Genomic DNA, 18564 nt, shown 5'->3' with positions numbered 1-18564 from the left:
AATTATTAAAATTCACACAATACTAATATAATTTAAACAAATAGGGGTATTCACAGAAAGCAACAATTAAAAAATTATAACATAAAATTAATTACATATACATATGTAGAAAATAGTAATATAAAATTTATTTTAATTTTTTATTTGTTTAAATAATAATATAGAACATTCTCTGTGACCACCCCTAATATTTAGATAACTAATTTATAAACTACTCACACAGACACCTAATTACACAATACAAAAAAATTTAATTTATAATTAAATTTATTATAATTATTAGTTCAAATACTTAATTAACGTTTACATTAATTTATAATTATTTATTTTTAGTATTATTTTTTTTTTGTTTTAATAATTTATACAATATCAAATATTTTTCGGTTTTTTGTTTTTTTTTGTTTTATCTATTGTAAATAAAAAACATTCTTAATAACTAGAGAAATTTAAATCAATTTTTAAATTATACATAAATCAGTTTTATAAGTTACAAACTTGTGTTTCTTTGTTTTTCGTTTATAATTGGATTTTGTAGGGGGTGTATTTAGGTCCCCTGGGTGTTTGTTTCGTATTATTTGAGCGTAGGATCCAGTGTTGTAAATTCCAATTCACCACGTGGCAAAATAAGATCAGGGTCTGCAATATATACTACGTTGTTATAATAATCGTTTAATTGTATATATTATTTTAAAATGTTTAAGGAGAGGTGAATTTTGTTTTAAAAAGGTTAAAAAAAATCATAAACATTAAGTGCAGGAAAAAAATACAAGAAGAGAAAAGAACAACAGGAAGAGATTGATTGTAAGTAAATATGAAAAAGGTTTAATAATTTCATTGGTATAAAATAATTTAATAAAAACATTTACTCTTTCAAATATATTTACACACATATAGATAGATACATACATATACATACACACATATAAAGCATTTTATAAAAGCAAAACTCCTAGATACTTTTATAACTTGAAGCAGCTACATTACACAATTTCTTTTTTTAAAGGAAGCCAAGCAGCTTTAAATACTAAAACTAAATACTTTAGAAAATAAAGTTGCCAAAAATGATTTAGGTACAGTTAAGCGGATTTAATTTTTAAATTAAATTAGCTGGAATATTTATTTAAATTGTTGTAGTATTTAATTTTAAATCCAAATTCCCTCGCATTGAATTAGGTAGCCACTAAGAACTGCTAATAGTATATTTTCAACCAACGCGAGTTGGTGTCATTGTATATGTCATTGCAGCTGGCCGAATGGCAAATAACACTGCACATTTAAATTTAATAATATTTTCCAATACATTTGAGAAAAAAGTAAAAAATAATTTGCCAGAGATCGGGATTGAACTCATAAACTCTCGTTTGTAGTGACTTCCGCCAATCAGTAAGCCACAGACAAGGAACTGTCAAAGTCTTCTTGTTGTTTTTGTTGCATTTACACTAGTTAATTGGACAATAGTATAAAATCAAGTTAGTCTGCTTTTACACAGGGCAAGTTTACTTGAAGCAAGTCTCGTCGATTCCCTTTTAAACTTGCTCGTCTGTTTACACACAGCAAGTCTGTGAGCAATTTTGTATGGCAAAACCTAATAGACGCCATATTGAAAATGAGAAAACAAAAGAAATTTTGAAGAGACTTGCCAGTACAAGCAAGTGTGTACCCCTCTTCTTTCTTCTTGCCTCTCTCTCCTATAAACTCTAGACTTGCGCAAGAAAAATTGCCCTGTGTAAAAGCAGACTTAAGAAAATAAATAATCAGCTGTGATATCGACACCACCTTCAATAAATTATCTTTGTGTTTGTTGTTGCGAATACTATTAGATACGTAAAAGCAACAAAAACAATAGGTAGACTCAAGGCGTCCCGGCAACAAATACAACAATTCAAAAACAACAATCATTTTGATTTTGTTAAATTTAGAGTATGTAAACAAAATCATAGTTTGATAGAAGACCTACATTAAACTACGGCGAATTAAGAAACAACTGATTGTATGCACTAACCTTGTTAATACGCCTTGGGCAGACTTTAACAGTTCCAGCCAACATAAAAAAAATCTCATATGGTTTTTGTATAACGAATTCGTCTTATTTGCAGATCTCTTATTTGTTCTGCTCTCTATTTGTTATTAAAATTGCATGTGTGTCTGCTCTCAATTTTTGCATTTTCTACATCATCAGTGACAAGGCCAAGGCGTATTAACAAGGTGAGTGCGTCCCGACAACAAATACAACAATGCAAAAACAACAGTTTAGTTTTTTTTCAAATGTAGAAGAAATGTCAAAATCAAGGCGAATTAAAATATTACTATGTTAATTACAATAACAAATGTAAACATAAACATAGTTTGACAGAAGACCTACATTAAACCACGGCGAATTAAGAAACAGCTGATTTTATGCTCCTTGTTAATATGCCTCACATTGGTTGAAGTTTATAGAACGAGCGGCTAAAAATAGAAGAAGTTGTCGAAGGACAATGAAACCTGGCACATAGGCATTTTTTGTTTGAATCAAGATAAAATGGAAAAATCAAAATGATCCACCCACCAGCCATACAAAGTGAAAATTAAATTTTGACCTACGGCTTTTTTTTTTTGGCACATAACATTTTTAAACACTCAGAATCATTTGTGTGAAATTTGAAAAATATCCGCCTACTTTTACGCCCATCTTCCATAAAAAAAAATAGAAAAAACATGAATAAGTAATGTAAGCATAGTCTTTTAATAAATTTTTAATGTCATTATCGTACTCCAATTTTTTGATTTGCAGCATTGAGCAATATGTATTTATAAATGGGTCTGAAGACAATAAAAGATTATGCATTACGTCTTCATTACAATTACATCTCCAATTCTTCGCGAATGATGTAATCTATAGGCTCTATAGTCTTTATTCCTCGCTTCCTGAGCTTCCTCCCTCGGACAGCATACCTGATGCATTCATGTTTTTTTACTTTATCACTTTATAGTTTTTACTGTTTTTTTTGGAAAGGAGCAGCTGAATTTTTTTTTAACTTTTAGCTGAGACTTCAAGCTGTAATTTGACATCTTTCGTTAAACAGCGCTCCACAGCTCTAAAAAGATGCAGTCCACTAAATTTGATGAACATTAAAATTTTGATGTTATTTATATTTTGTTCTACGAAATTTTTTATATGGCATTTTTTCCAACTTTTTTTAATGCAAATCTCATCATCTATGACAATTATTATTTACGAGAATATCCAACAAAGTTAAATGATAAGTTTACTGTGATTATACCAAAAGATTGAACATACAGTAAATTTGCATGTCATTTTAAACAAGCGAACATATATGAAATTCGAGCTTGTCTGTCCAAACAAATAATAAATATATCAGTCTAATATTACGGAATCATAATACTCAGATATCTGACAACAAAATACCAATAAATTATCCAAATCGGCTAACATTAAAAAAAACAATTTCGGCCACTCTTCAACCAATGTGTGCCATTAGGGACAAGGTGTATTTATAGATGGTAACTTCAGAATAATTTGTTGTGGCGAAAAATACAACATACCCATAAGCAAAACCAACAACACACAACTTTGACTATTCAATTATACTGTTGTTTTTGTACATGTAGTATTTGTAGTAGTTCTATCTTCACCTTCTATAAATTCGCCTTGATCAGTGAGTACCAAAAGTGGTATATTTTATATGATTTTATTTTACTTGAATTTATTATCAAAAACTTAAGACGAATATCTAACTAGTGTTTATTAATGAGTATGGTGGCGAAATGTAGTGCAAATCATCACCATTTAACTACCATTTTAGCAGCCACAGCGAACTAGTTTAATATGCAAGTAGTAACAGCTAGTGTAAGGTTTCCACTTTATAAAGTTTAAACTTTTTAAACTGTTAAGAAGCTTTAAATATATTAATTCCATAAAAATAAACATTGATTTCTTGTAAATTTAGAAAATGTTTGCAAATAAAATTCAAAGAAACCTAATTTTAAATGAAAATTTACTCTTAAATGTGTTCAGGCATTATCTTTCTTGTGTAAATACTTTTTAAAATTCAACAAAATTTACTAGAATTTGTTTTACAGCTAATTAAACATTAGTTTTCACTTGCTAAGTTACTAGGAATTTTATTTTTAAGTTCAATTAAGAAACGATTCATTTAATTCTATTTATTTAATAAACAAAATAGCTTTGATAAGCATGACTTCGGAGTAAAGCCTTAGAAAATTTTATACTTTGATTTAGTCATGTTAATTTTTCACATGGAATTTCGTTTTTAAGTTCAATTAATGGGAGATTAATTCAATTTTATTTATTATTTTCCTAGTAAAGCCTTATAACGCTATAAGCATTAATTTGAAAAGTCTAAAGTTTGTTTTAAAAAGAGACTGAAGTACTAATTCATTCGTTTATTTCAAAAACCAGTCAAGCAACAAAAAATCCAAAATTGAGTTATTGGGAGATTATTTACTGTTTTGTATAGGTAAATGCATCGCAAAGAATAAACACTGCCGCCTTATTATGGTGAAGTAAAGGCGAGAAATCCATGTTTAGTGTAGAAAGAAGTCTAGTGATTTATTTCATACTATGGAAGACTTGTCTCAATAAATGGGCAAAAAAAAATATTTACTTTACATCGATGGATATTAAGAGTTTTATGGAAATATTTGTCAATGGCCTACAATGGAAGCAAAATGCTTCCATTCATTTGACATTTTATTTTTGAAGTTCCTAATGAAATTAAAGTTCGTATGAAATTTACAATAGTGATGGTTATTTGTTATGGAAACCAGTTAAGCTGCCAACTTTATATATTGTTTTTAATCGTACGTGTGTATGTTAATAAAAAGTTTTATGTTTATCACAGTATTAATTCTGTAAAATTTACTCAAAATCAATAAATTGTTGCTTGACTGGTTTTTGAAATAAACGATTCAATTCAGAAAAAAAAAATTTTAAAATTTATGTATAAAAAACTCTCTTTTTATAAACATTTAGAAATTAATTTTCTGTCGTTGTATATGACTCAAGCCACAAGGAATTATGTTCGATTGATTAATTAAATTTGTTATTAATATAGAAAATGTAAACCTAAACTAAATACTGAAGGTATTTATTTATAGTTTTTTACCGTTGTAAAATCCAGGCAAAATCTAGCTTATTTTATTTCCTTTAAACAACAACTCTTTACAATAACATTTCAAACAAATCGACGAGACAGTAAAGGGATGAGCAGTGTCAAACTGATAGACAATATGATGGACAGAATTGATAACGTACAGACACGATCACGAATACCTTAAAAACTCTCACATTGACATGAAATATGCATAGTCACCTTATGAGTAATCATTAACTGCCGAGCCATTAGCATCAGCAAAATAATGTGGTCCTTCAATCATAGTAAAAAGCTCGGCTGGGCAATTGAGTATATTTCAATTTCCATCGATCTTAAATGGAATAGAATTCAATAGCATTTAGTTAACTTGTAATAAGACAAATAATGTAACCAGACCAAAAGAAAACAATACAAAATGATTTACAAGATACAAAAAAGAGACACATTTATCTTGGAATAAGACAAATTTTATTTACAAATGTTTTGAAGTTTTCCTAAACGTGAATTAAAATTATGAACAAAGCGGTTTCTGATATATAAATAGTAGATGTTAATATCTTTCTAATCTGTATTTTACCCAAATTTTCACTTATCAAATATACGAGAAAACATGAATCTTAATTTCTATGTTTACAACATAAAAACACTCTCACACAAAAAATAATTGACTTTTTTGAAAACTGATGAAACTATATGAAAGATTATAGAACGGCACATATTTTGTATTACTCAGTTCATAAAACACGGATTTTGAGTTATGACGTTGTTGCAGCAAATCGGCGATATGTTTAGAAAAATTATCTCAAATACCATATTAGCTGTTTTTTTTTTTGTTTGTACACAAAATTCGTTGTTTTATTTTCAATTTAAAATGAAAATAGAAATTATTCGGTTAATCGAATAATTTTAAATTAACCGATTATTAACCGAATAAATCTAAACCTCGATTAATTTTTTGGTCGATTAACCGATTAAACCAGAAACCCGATTAATTGAATATCCTACTATATAGCTTACCAAGAGCGATTATATATAGGCGACCGTTTCAACTGTAGTTATATAAGATCATACTATGAGAGAAAAATAGAAGAATGAACCTCTTATAACCATATGATTCATCCTTTAATTCACTGCATTTCAAGGCACTTAAAAATGTGAAGGGACACGTCATCGTAAATATGTTGGCCAAAATGTATCACCTTATAATAATAGGAACGCAGTGCTACACGATCGTATTGGTTGATGATCTAAGAAGAAATCCTAAAAAAATTACACAAGTCAACAAATGAAGAAACAAATTTCATGTCGAGATAAATTTACTGGTTTTGTATTAGGATTCCACATTTATAGTGACGTAACGATATCGGATAGGATGCAGACTGGGTGATCTGGTTGCGCACATGCGTATTCTAGGCATCTTTGGGAATGATCCTAGTTTATCCCTTTTAAGTATGAATGGATAAATTATACATGGTGGCAGAATAATGCCGATTAGGTTTGGTTTACTGATGGGTTCAACAGGTAACGGTGACACTGGTACTGGCAATGAGCCCAATTTTCAAAAGGGTACATTCCCATCAATATTACAGGCGAAGATTTACACCATCCTTATATGCTCCAATGAATGTTTAATGTCGGATATCATATGATATGTCGGATATCATATGCTCTCAGAACCTGATCGTTATATGAAGTGAGGTCTAGTATTGTCATGGACTACTGGACATCATTGAATGAACTTGGTGTGCTGGGTACCTGGCCATTAAGACCACGCTGGTAATGAACGAGCTAATTATCCTGAGCCTTTCTTTAGCATCCCTTAGTGATACACTATGGAACGAATTCATTCTTTGGTTGAATCAGAATTTGACAGATTTTGGGGTTGAAAATAAACAGTGTAGACAGTGTGTTGGTAATGTGTATAACTAAATGGATCGGTAGGCCTATATAGCCGCGGGGGATGTTATTGATTTCTCATCAAATAAACCAATTGGCTTCATAAGTAGCCTAAATCTGTTCTGATGATACTTTAAGGCTGCACAAAAACTTCTAGGGGTGGTAGTGCATGAAGCCTCGCCTGCATTTTCCTACTTTAGATCTATCTTCATTTTTCAATATTGGCTGTCATAAAGTTTCGTAATCTTATATATAAATTTCTTAAAATAAATTGATTTTAACATTATGTCAAATCGAATTATATATTTTTAAGATTTCTGAGATCGTCACCAAATATGGATGAATTGCACCGTCTTCAATTATCACATGATTTTGAAATTTTCATAATTCTAGATTTGTGTCTATTTCATGTTAGTATTGTTTTAATATATTTTCACTTTTTAATAAAGTAAATTATATTAAAAGAATTTCGTGGAAGAAAAGTCCAACTTGTTAAATAACAATTTAATTAATATTTTACTTTTGCAAAAAAAATGACAACTTAAAAATCACAAAAAATTACAGCTTTAGCATTTAACTAGTTATAAATTCGAAATCTTTAATAAAAAATTATACTGTTCTAAAATTCTAGTTAATAAAATAATTAACCTCAAAATTTTCATAACAAAAATTTGTTTTCTAAACCTTTGATAAATTAAAAATTTGATTATGAAAACCACAATTCCTTATATAAAATGGTCTAGTTAAAATGGGGTTGAAATTTGGTTATTTTATATAAATAAATGTTTGGTTGGTGTTTCTATAAGTTAAATAAAATATATAGAGAAATATAACAAATGTAACACAAAACCAAAAAGTAAATAGAGAGTAATGTTGGTATAATTGTAATATTTTTATTTCAATGTTCTTATTTATGTTTTGATCAAGTGTTTTATTTTATAATGACCTAATTTATTGTTTTGACCCTCATTCCTGCCTATTAAAATGCTAAAGAAATACATTTATTTTCATTTCTCTCTAACCAAGTTTATAAATAAAGTGTGAGCAAAGAAGTCGTTAAATTAAAAATCGCCCCCCTTTTATCTTGCTCACATTATTTTCGAATTTTTATTGTTATGGCACTTTTATATGTTTAAAAATAAAAAAAGCATTTGAAGTTTCTTTTTTTTCTTATTTTATATGGCGTCTCAAAGACATTAAATATATTTTTTTAGACTTTATTTGCTGTTTTTTTTTTTTGTTATTTTCTATTTCTTTTCATTGCTGTTTATAAAAGAAGAAATGGAAATGTGGAAAAGTAATGCTTGAAAATAAGAAACAGTTTTTATGCATAAAACAGTGGGATTTTAAGGAAATAAAATTGAAATTCTCTTTAGGAATATAAATAAGCAGAAAGATATGAGCAACGAACTTGAATGCTTTAATCTATTTTTAATTAATTTTTCTTTTTTTTTTCTTTAAACCAAATGGCCTAAAAAGTACAATAAAAATTTAGCAGTATTTAGCTCAAAAAAAAGAACAATTCAAAACTGTTAAGCTTATTTTAAGATCTTAATCATGTTAGAAAGTTAACAGTTTAGCGTTTAGCAGCCTGTTGCTTAAAATGTGTTGTTATCTTAATTGTATAAAATATTGTATGATTTAACTTAAACTCAGGTCAAAGTACATCTTTAAGCTGTATATACGAGTAGTTTTATGTCTATGTTGACTTTTTCATTGCAATTGTCAACAATTTAAGTTTTTATGTCATTATAAAAGATTCTTTTTCTTCTTTTTACTACTCATTTTTATTACTCTCCTACTCAACTGGCAATTGCAGTTCGTGTTATTGTTGTTGCTCAGTTTTTTCTAAAATGTTGCTGAAATTGTTTTTGTTGTTGTTAGTGCTATAGTTGTTATTGTCAACAATGACGAGACGTTATACAATGGTGTAAAGAAAACTATTCTAATACACAACTATGTACCTACATTTGATAAAGTACCCAGTGGAAAAAAAGATGCAGTAAATAGGCCTATCTAAAGGCCTTATTATTCAGTCCCGTAAATACTCAGCTGCATTGCAAATTTGCTTCCATCTTGAGGAGGTTAACTTATGGCGTCTTCTCTTCCGACACAAAATGTTGGCAACATATTTTGCACCATTTATTAAAAGTGATTTGGTCCATTACCATTTATGCATTTTTCTTTTATGTTGCTACTCTATATTGTAAATATTTTAAAACCATATTTTTTGCTTGAAAAATGTAGCATAATTTCGGGGTTTTAGGGCAACGTTATTTGAAAAGAACAATACGTAATGAACAATTGTAATGAGCAGGGAAGCCAGAATCTTGCAAATGCATTCATCGATTTGTTTATGCATATTTTTTAATATTTTGTCCTTAAGATCATATTTTTGCACAACAAATTGTGTGACGTTAGTTGGCGGGCATCCGAAATGCTGAATTTTCCGTGACTTTGGAGCTGAATTTTATTGTTGCCCAGAAGTATAGAAAAAAAGAGGGAAGTAAATCAGTAACTTCTAAACGGTTAGCCGGATTTGTATGAAATTTGACATGCGCAAAGAGGAATTGCCGTCAAATTTAAGTTTTGAATTTGGACCTCATGATCCCCAAATTAGGACACATCTGGTATGTTAAATTCTTAAAACGATCCTATTTCTGATTTCAAAAAAGTAACACATTCCCTAGTAATGGGTATCGAAACTTTTAGATTAACTAAATATGTAAGTCTTTCAGAGGGCCTGCAAAGAGAACCTCTAGAAAATGTTCTGCTTTGTAAGTTTGTTTCTATCTACGTGCGTTTTTGTGTGTGTGTGTGTTTAAGTGTGTTGGCATACTTGAATTTAGTACTTATACTCATTCATACATACGAGTAGAACATCCGCAGGGGGACATTTCACTCACTTGACAGACAATTGACAATGTTTTTCTCTGATTTTTTTTTTTTTTGCTTTTTGTTCACAAGTTTCCATGTTTTCAGTTGTGGGAGTATACATATGAGCAAGTGTGAGTATGAATGTGTTATTTGTTTGAATGTTGACTTTCAACAACAATTGTTGACTATTTGACAATTTGCTTAAAACTTGTTATAATTTTTTTTAAAATGTTTCATTGTTTGCCAGGAAAAATTGTTGCTGTTGTTGTGTTTTTAAAGAATTCCAGTAAATAATTTTTAAATTACAAAAATATGTATGTTTGAAGAGTTTCATATATGATTTTTCTATCGATTTTATAAAATTCCTTAAAATTACTTGAAACATTAAACATAAGAGTATTTTAGCATTTTTCGAAATTTTTTTTAGAAACATTTTAATAATAAAATTGTGTGGTAAGTTTACCAAACGTGGTTAAATTATAAGTTATGTTAGACTGTAACATTATTATGGCCACACAATAGTATCAAATATACTGCAAATAAAAACCGGCAACATTTTCAAAAAATAGTTTTATTTTGTCTTAAGCCTTAAACAATTGTTGGTAGCTTAAATTTAGATCTGTCCTCTTTGAATACATTTACGCTTCATTTGTCAAATTGATTCTCTGCAACCACTGAGATTTTATCTCAAATTGAGAAAGATTTTAAATCAACAACATCTGAAATGTTAAACGTGATTTGGAGATCATTTGGAAACCTTATTTTTCCACACGAAATAATGTAAGCAGCACTTCTTTCGCACGAAATTAAATCCAAGAGCTGATCATTTGTTGTATATAAAATTTTTCTCACGAAACAACCATAATTTTTCGCAAATATGAAATTTTTAAAGTCATTTATTCTCAATTAGTTATTGAACATAATAGTGCAAACAACAACGTTTTTTGTTTGTTTCGAAGATGTAGAATTTTGTGCCAATAAAGCGTCATACGCAGGAAGTTTTTCTTTACTACTTTCATTTGAAACAATATGCCGCTCAAGCACATCGATGGCTCACAATGGCTTATGGTGAATGTGTTCTATCGATTTCATCGTACGAGAGATGGTTTGTTCGGATCTGGAGTTGAGATTTTCTCACGAAAGACAAAGATCGCGGAGGCTGGCCAAAAAAGTTTGAAGACCAAGTAGGAGACATTACTCCATGAGATTGTTAACAAACTCAACAAGAGCTTGCAAAATCATGAGAAGTTACTTAACAGCAATTGCAAAACTTTTGCAGGTAGCAGGATTCATCCAAATGCTGTGAACCAATTGAAATGGTTAGACCTTAAAAGACGATTTTGTATGTTTGAAATGATGCTTCAACGGTATAAAAGAAAATCATTTTTGCACCAAATCGATACCAAAGCTAAATGTCCATGGTGCCAAAGTGGGATCAAAGGTGTTCTATCTATTATGAACTACTGAAATCTGGCCAGACCAGCACAAGGAACCAATAAACAACACAACTGATTCGTTAGATTTTGGTTCTGGAAAAGTTCATAGCTTTCAAAATAAAAGATAAAAATTTTAAAAATCCCGCATTTTTAAGTCATTTGAACAATAAAACTAGTGGAAATTCGAATTTCTCTAGCTTTGGAAATTTTAAAGTTCTTTTAAAAGAAAAACATACTAGAATTTTATAAAACATTTCAATTTGCTAGTATCAATTTCATACGAAAATATCTTTGGCATTGAATAGAATATCCATATATGGGGGATTTCATTTCAAGTGAACCATGTTTTGAAATCGATGTCTTCTGATCAGGTTGAAATTTGCACCAAGATGAGTCCTATTGGATTTTCAGACACAATTTTTGCACAAGATCTGTCGAGAACTCTCCCAGTTAGATGGGGTCAAAATTTGACAGGTTTTTTTCTCTTCCATGTAACTTATTAGCTATTGTTCTTAGCAAAATGTGTCCCAAATAGTTTAGATAGTGATTTCTTTAATCTTTCGAAAAAAATAAAAAAAAATTTGGAAATTTTTTTCCGAAATCAAAAACTTTTTTGAATTTTTTTTTTCAAAATTGGCAATTTTTTTCTCAAAAGAAAGCTTAGATATTTTCCTTGTAGCCCTATTTAGTCGCTTTGTGGTATGGGAGTTGGATATCTATCAAAATAGATATTTTGTAACTCAAAACATAATTTTTTTTTTACTTTTTTTGCAAAATCAAAAACTTTGTTGGCTTTTTTTTCTTAGATCTTTTTGGTCGCGAGTGGGATATTTATCAAAATAAATATTTTGTAATTCAACACTACAATTTTTGACTCGGAGACTTCTCTACCGATCTTGTTAAAAAATGTTGACTTAATTACTATCCAATAGGATATACCTTGGTGCAAATCCCGAACGGAAGACATCGATTTCAAAAGTTGGTTCACTTAATATAAAAATCCCCCATATGTAAAAAAATTAAACAAAAATCTTTGATATATAAAACCTTAATTAAAACCTTCTGCAATTGGCTTATAATTCCTACAAAACTAAACAAAATTCTTTTAAATTTCCTCACAGTAGTAATATATATCAAATTATCAATTTAACTTCCTAAAAACGTACAAAGAATTTTTGTTTCAAAAAAAAAAAAAAAATGTATCATATAACAGTGATGAAATGCATGTGATAAAATGTTTATTATTTTGTCATAAAATATTAACAAGTTTACTAAGAAGACAAATAGTCATATACACATAAACACTTGTACTCTCACAAAAAACACACAACTTCTACATTTTTTACATTTGCATGTACGAAAAACTATACATACGTGTAAAGAATTATACCTTTTTTTTACACAAAATATTTATGTATGTTACGTACAATATGACAGAGTTTGTTGTTGTTGTGTGTGTGTGTGTGGTGACACAAAAGGAAAGCAAGAGAAATATAAACATGAAGAGAATTCATAAAAGTTAAAAGCATTTTGCAATTATGGCCAATTAAAGCCACAAGAGTGCTTTGTGTGCCAAAAATAACAACATCAACTACAAAATACATAAAATACACAGACTCATACAAATTATATTTTACACAAATACACACACACACACACACATAGTTACATATAAACTCCTGTAACAAGTACTTAAATAATCGTTCATATAAATTTAGGTAAAAATTACTTTAAAAAAAAATCTAACAAAAAGACAAAAGAAATTTGTGGTTTTTTTGTGTTCGTTTTAGAAAAAAATTTAGAAAGAAATAGAAGCTAAAAACAAACAACAACATTAAATCCTTAATAGAAACAAAATAAATTGGGCTATAGAGTTTTTTTCTTTCTGATTTTATACCAAACTGGTATAAGAAGACAGTAAAAATAAATAATTTAAACTGAAATAAAATATCTGGGTGCTGTAGATATTGTTACTTCTGCCAGATATATTCAAACTAAGTACTACTTAATACCTTAGTAAATGTGTCTGGTCAGGAAGTAATACATGTACATTAGACCTGCCCTTGAAAAATAGATTTGCTTGGCACTTTTATATTGCATCGCCCAGCAGAAACTTTACTCACAAATAAGCCGAAAAATAAATTGAATTTGACGATTAGACTACTTATTTTTCGACTGAAGAAGTACTTATTTTTGTAAAAAGTAAAAATGTAGAGTTATTTATAGAAATTTGTATTTACAAACAAAAATAGAAAAAATACAAAATAAGTCGCACCCATGAGTCTATCTGATTGCTAGTAAACATTACTTGTAGCTTTGTAAGCGAAGTTTTAGCTGGACAGATATATATCGTCCCATCAATAAAACAATAGTGTATAAGCATATACACCATTATTTTTTATTGCATAATAAGAATCTACATAACTGATTCTATATGTGGTCAAAATTTGGTGAAATTCTACTTCCACAAAATGGGTCAAAAGATTAATTGAAATATTACTTTTGTTCTAGATGTCTATTGAAACTGGCTGAAATCGGTCAATTATTTCAATTAGCCCCCATACAAATGTTCTCCCGAAATTGGACTTGATCGTTCATAAATGTTTAATTTATATATGTGTCTCCACAAATTCCGCTCCAAATTAATTTTATATACACAAAATTCATGTCACCAAATTTTGTTGCGATCGGTCCACAATTAGTCATAGCTCCCATATAGACCCGCTTCCGAAAATCACTTTAACGTGCATAAATCGCTTAAAAATGTTGGTATACATACAAAATTCAACATAAATAACTACCATATAGCCATAAATCACACGATCTAATTTCATGGTGATCGGTCCATAATAGGGCCCACTTCCAAAAATCACTCAAAAATATAAATTATTGAAATTTTAAAAGAAAAATGTTTTTGCTCTTTTACTTAGTGTAGGGTATTATATGGTCGGGCTTGACCGATCATACTTTCTTACTTGTTTTTTTATTACTGTTTTGTTTTTGTTTCGAAAAAATTGTTTGAAAAATATTTATGACATACACAGCTACAACACCACGACATCAATTGTGAATTGGGCAATTATATTCATACGATACGAATATTTAAAGTTAAAACTCATTAATTAAATCGTGAATAAAATTTAGATTTTTTCGAAATTTAAAATAATGAAAATTAAAATGACCAAAAGGTCTTACGGAATATGGTCTAAATCGGAAGACCTAAACTTGTGTTCTTTCTGTGCTCCTTGGTGGAAGTCATGAGATAATAATTTTCTCAAATAGGTAAAATTTAAAAAAATACTATTTCATGAAATTTGGAAAAAGTTCCATTCACTTTTAATTGATTTCTTTGAATTTTGCATCAAATAGTTTTTGATATTAAATAACAAAATATGGGCCATCCAAAGCAGACATATTTTAAGAGGTTAGGTCTAATATACATTACTATCTACATTTCTAACAACAAAAAAAAACTAGTAAATAAAACTGTTATTTGATGTATATGTAAATCTAGAGCACTTGTAGTAGTAAATATGATTGTAATGGTAAATCTTGAATCCAATTTTAGAAAAAGAAACAGTGGGTTACACAAAAAAAATTTTGTTGATGAACAAACATGTAGAGACAATTTAGAGAATTCTTAAAAAATAAATAGTAAAAATTATAGCAACATTAAGAAAGTATTTTCAAAAATGTTTAGTTGGTTTAACCCACTGTGCAGTAACAAAAATCTAGATTAAGACAAGAATAATATAAAAGGCTTCCTGTAATGAATAAGTAGTAAACAATTTCTATGATTATACATACAATTTTGAAGTTTGTATAAAGATGACTGACTTAAAACAATGGATATTTTCTCCTAGAAACTCACACACTCAAAACATACAAATACATTTACACACACACATATTAAACAATACAAATACATTGAAAAGCCTTAAAATATGTAGCAGAGATAAAAGCATTTTAATGACTTTAAAGCAATCATTTAGGAATTAGAAATATTTTTTTAAGGTTTAAATTAAAGCAAAACAAAATCGATAGTTACAGGGCTAAGGAAATCATATTCAATACAAAATCAAGGGGCCACAAAAATAAGTTTACAAAGGGGAAAGGATTGTTAGGAATTAGTGTGTAGTAGAGTCAAAGCCAAACTATATTAACAATTAGCTTAAATTAATCTTAAACATCACTGCTATTTGTCCAGAGGTTCAGACCTCCAGTTGTTGTAGACGTTTTAATGGGCAGATATTTTTTGGACCAGGCTGCATTCAAGAGGGCTGTGTTGGAAATGGCAGTTACCATGTTGGACGCATTGTGATTTAAAGTATTGGAGGCAGGATTAGCAATTGTGTTATTTGTGTTAGTAGTTGCAGTAGTGACAGCAGTTAAAGGATATAAAGCGTAGCAATTAACAGCTGCAGAAGCATGACACTCAAGCAATGGCAATAGAACATCGCCTGCAAGGGGGGAGGGAAAATTGTAAGCAAAAAATAAAAAAAAAATTAACAATTTATTTTATTTGTATGACAAAATACACAACACTTTTTTTTATTTAGCAACATTTAAGTTTATTTCACAAGCATAATATGTTTTTTGATTTTTAGTTAAGAAATGTAAAGGAAAGTAGGAGCAGTAGTACAGGGATTTTAAGTTAAATTAGTAGACAGTCTTAGTAGATGGAAGAAGTCATCACTACTGTTAGAGTAAGGATAAGCAGTAGTTATATGCCTCCTTGTTTTGCTTAAAACATTTAAGATGGTATGTATTATGACTACAAATCTACTAGGGATTTCTGTTAAAATATGCTCCAGGATTTACGTGCACAATGATAGTTGGGTTATCCATTTATGTTTATAGAAAGAATTCGAGCAATTTTTTTAGACTATTTTGAAAGTTTCTACCAGCATTTTAGTTTATTTGAGTTTTATTAAGGTTTCTTTATAAAAATTATAGAAATGAAAATATTTAACAGATAGGAAAGAGGGAGCTATATTTACTTACAAGAAATTACTACGAAAGGATTTACTACTTAAGCGGCTATGTATGTGTGTGTGTTTTGGAAATTATAAAGGTGTTGTTTCCTAAACTTCCTTAAAGTTTAAATTTTAATATAATTAAAATCGTCATAAGATATTCAGTGGGATTTCTATTGAGAGAATTAGAAATGCAGCCATTATGTAAACTGATCTATACTCAATTTAAATTAGAAATACGAGAAATAGTAAATAAAAATATCTCTGGAGTAAAGCATTTTTTATTAAATTTTTCGCTTTGCCATACTAGGAAGAATATCGGGGGCCTATATTCAAAACCCTCTATCTTTGATTTTCACGAAAATTACTTCTTGATGGTAAAATATTCAGTAAAACAGCCCTTATCTATGCTGTGAATTTCATAACAAACATATTTTTTACTGTTTTATTTGAATTTTTGTTAATTCTCCATCTCATACTTTTTACTTTTATTTTTCTATAAAGTATCAAATATTTAGTTGATTTTTATTTATTACATTTGCTTAAGCTTTAGTTCGATTTGGAATTTCTTTAGCTGAAACGTTTCCTACTCCATTTGATTTTTCTTAATTAGAATCTGAATTAGTATCAAGCTTAAATTCGTCTAAAATTAAGTGGAACTGGAATGTAGACAATTGGCAACAATATGCATTAAAGGGTTAATTTTTTCCGAATGCAAATGCAATTAAATTTCCAAAATTTTTTTGCAATAATTTCTTGCTGAACATGAATTTTACATTTTTCAATCATTAACAAAATAGAGAATGCCGATTCTGAATTCAATTACCATGAAAATATATTTGCCTTTTTGTTCTTGGAAAATATAATGTCTATGGCATAAAAATAAATGGTTAAAGTTGGAGTTTGCTTAAAAAAGTGTCTACTTTTAAAATGTCATCTATTATTTTACGATAATTTACACCAATCAAACTTCACACAAGTAAGAAAGTATGGTCGGTCAAGCCCGACCATATAATACCCTACACTTTTAAAATTTCAATAATTTATATTTTTGAGTGATTTTCGGAAGTGGGCCTTATATGGGAGCTATGACCAATTATGGACCGATCAGCATGAAATTAGCTCGTGTGATTTATGTCTATATGAAAGTAATTTTTGTTGAATTTTATGTGTATACCAATGCTCGCTAAAGTGATTTTCGGAAGCGGGCCTTATATGGAAGCTAAGACTAATACGGACAGATCGACATGAAATTAGGTCGTGTGATTTATGTCTATATGAAAGTTTAGTATGTTGAATTTTGTGAGTATACCAACATTTTTAAGCTATTTATGCAAGTTAAAGTGATTTTCGGAAACGGGTCTATATGGGAGCTATGACTAATTATGGACCGATCGTAACAAAATTTGGCGACATGAATTTTGTATATATAAAACTTATTTAGAGGGCAATTTGTGTAGATACATTTATAAATTAAACATAAATTAAACAAGTCCAATTTCGGAAGAACATTTGTATGAGGGCTAGGTGAAATAATGGACCGATTTCAGCCAGGTTCAATAGGCTTGGTCCTTGGGCCGAAAAAATAATATGTACCAAATTTGATCGAAATATCTTCAGAATTGCGACCTGTACTCTGCGCATAAGGTTTACATCGACAGCTAACCAGACGGACGGACATCGTTTAATCGACTCAGAAAGTGACTCTAAATCGATTGGTATACTTTAAGATGGGTGTTAGACTAGTATTTTTGGGCGTTACAAACATCCCCACTATGGTGTGGGATATAAAAACTTAAAGAAGCAAAAAAAAAATAATTTTTTCTATAACTTTTCGTTTAATATTGTTTTGGCTTGTTAATTTTATTTTATGTTGGATTATTAGCCCTTATTTTAAATAAATCACGCTAAGAACTGACATAAATGAAATCAAAATAATTTAATTTTATTAAAATGCAAAAGTCCTCTATCTTATCATTTTCATACATACACATAGAATATTTTGAAAAGAAAAACCCTCTATCTATCATAAAGTCTAAATAATGCTAAAATGTGGCACTGAATATTGCAGCCAATTATATGTAAAAATTCAGTAGTTGCTTTAAAAAAAATATTGTAGAATACCGAATTTAAATACGCGAAGAAAATGTATTTTGGCTCTCCTGGAGAGTTGTGTTTTTTAAGATGGAGGATTTTGAATATAATCCCTCGATGTATATTATTAGAATAGAAGACAGACACGCTGCCGAGGTTACCAGAATT

General features: G+C 29.1%; 1 protein-coding gene across 2 annotated transcripts in view; it reads right to left on the bottom strand.

Moving 5' to 3' along the window:
* Nucleotides 1-462: 462 nt before the first annotated feature.
* The window catches only part of side (sidestep), a 343838-nt gene continuing 325736 nt past the window's right edge, over nucleotides 463-18564 (bottom strand). For both annotated transcript variants that reach the window (XM_065516427.1, XM_065516428.1), the window contains exon 16: nucleotides 463-636. In XM_065516427.1, coding sequence (XP_065372499.1) covers nucleotides 572-636 — 65 coding nt within the window. In that variant the 3' untranslated portion in view covers nucleotides 463-571. The remainder of the gene's footprint in view (nucleotides 637-18564) is intronic.

The sequence above is a fragment of the Calliphora vicina genome, chromosome 1 (assembly GCF_958450345.1).
Source record: "Calliphora vicina chromosome 1, idCalVici1.1, whole genome shotgun sequence".
In the NCBI taxonomy this organism is placed as follows: Eukaryota; Metazoa; Arthropoda; class Insecta; order Diptera; family Calliphoridae; genus Calliphora; species Calliphora vicina.
This window is presented reverse-complemented; position numbering and strand designations above follow the sequence as displayed.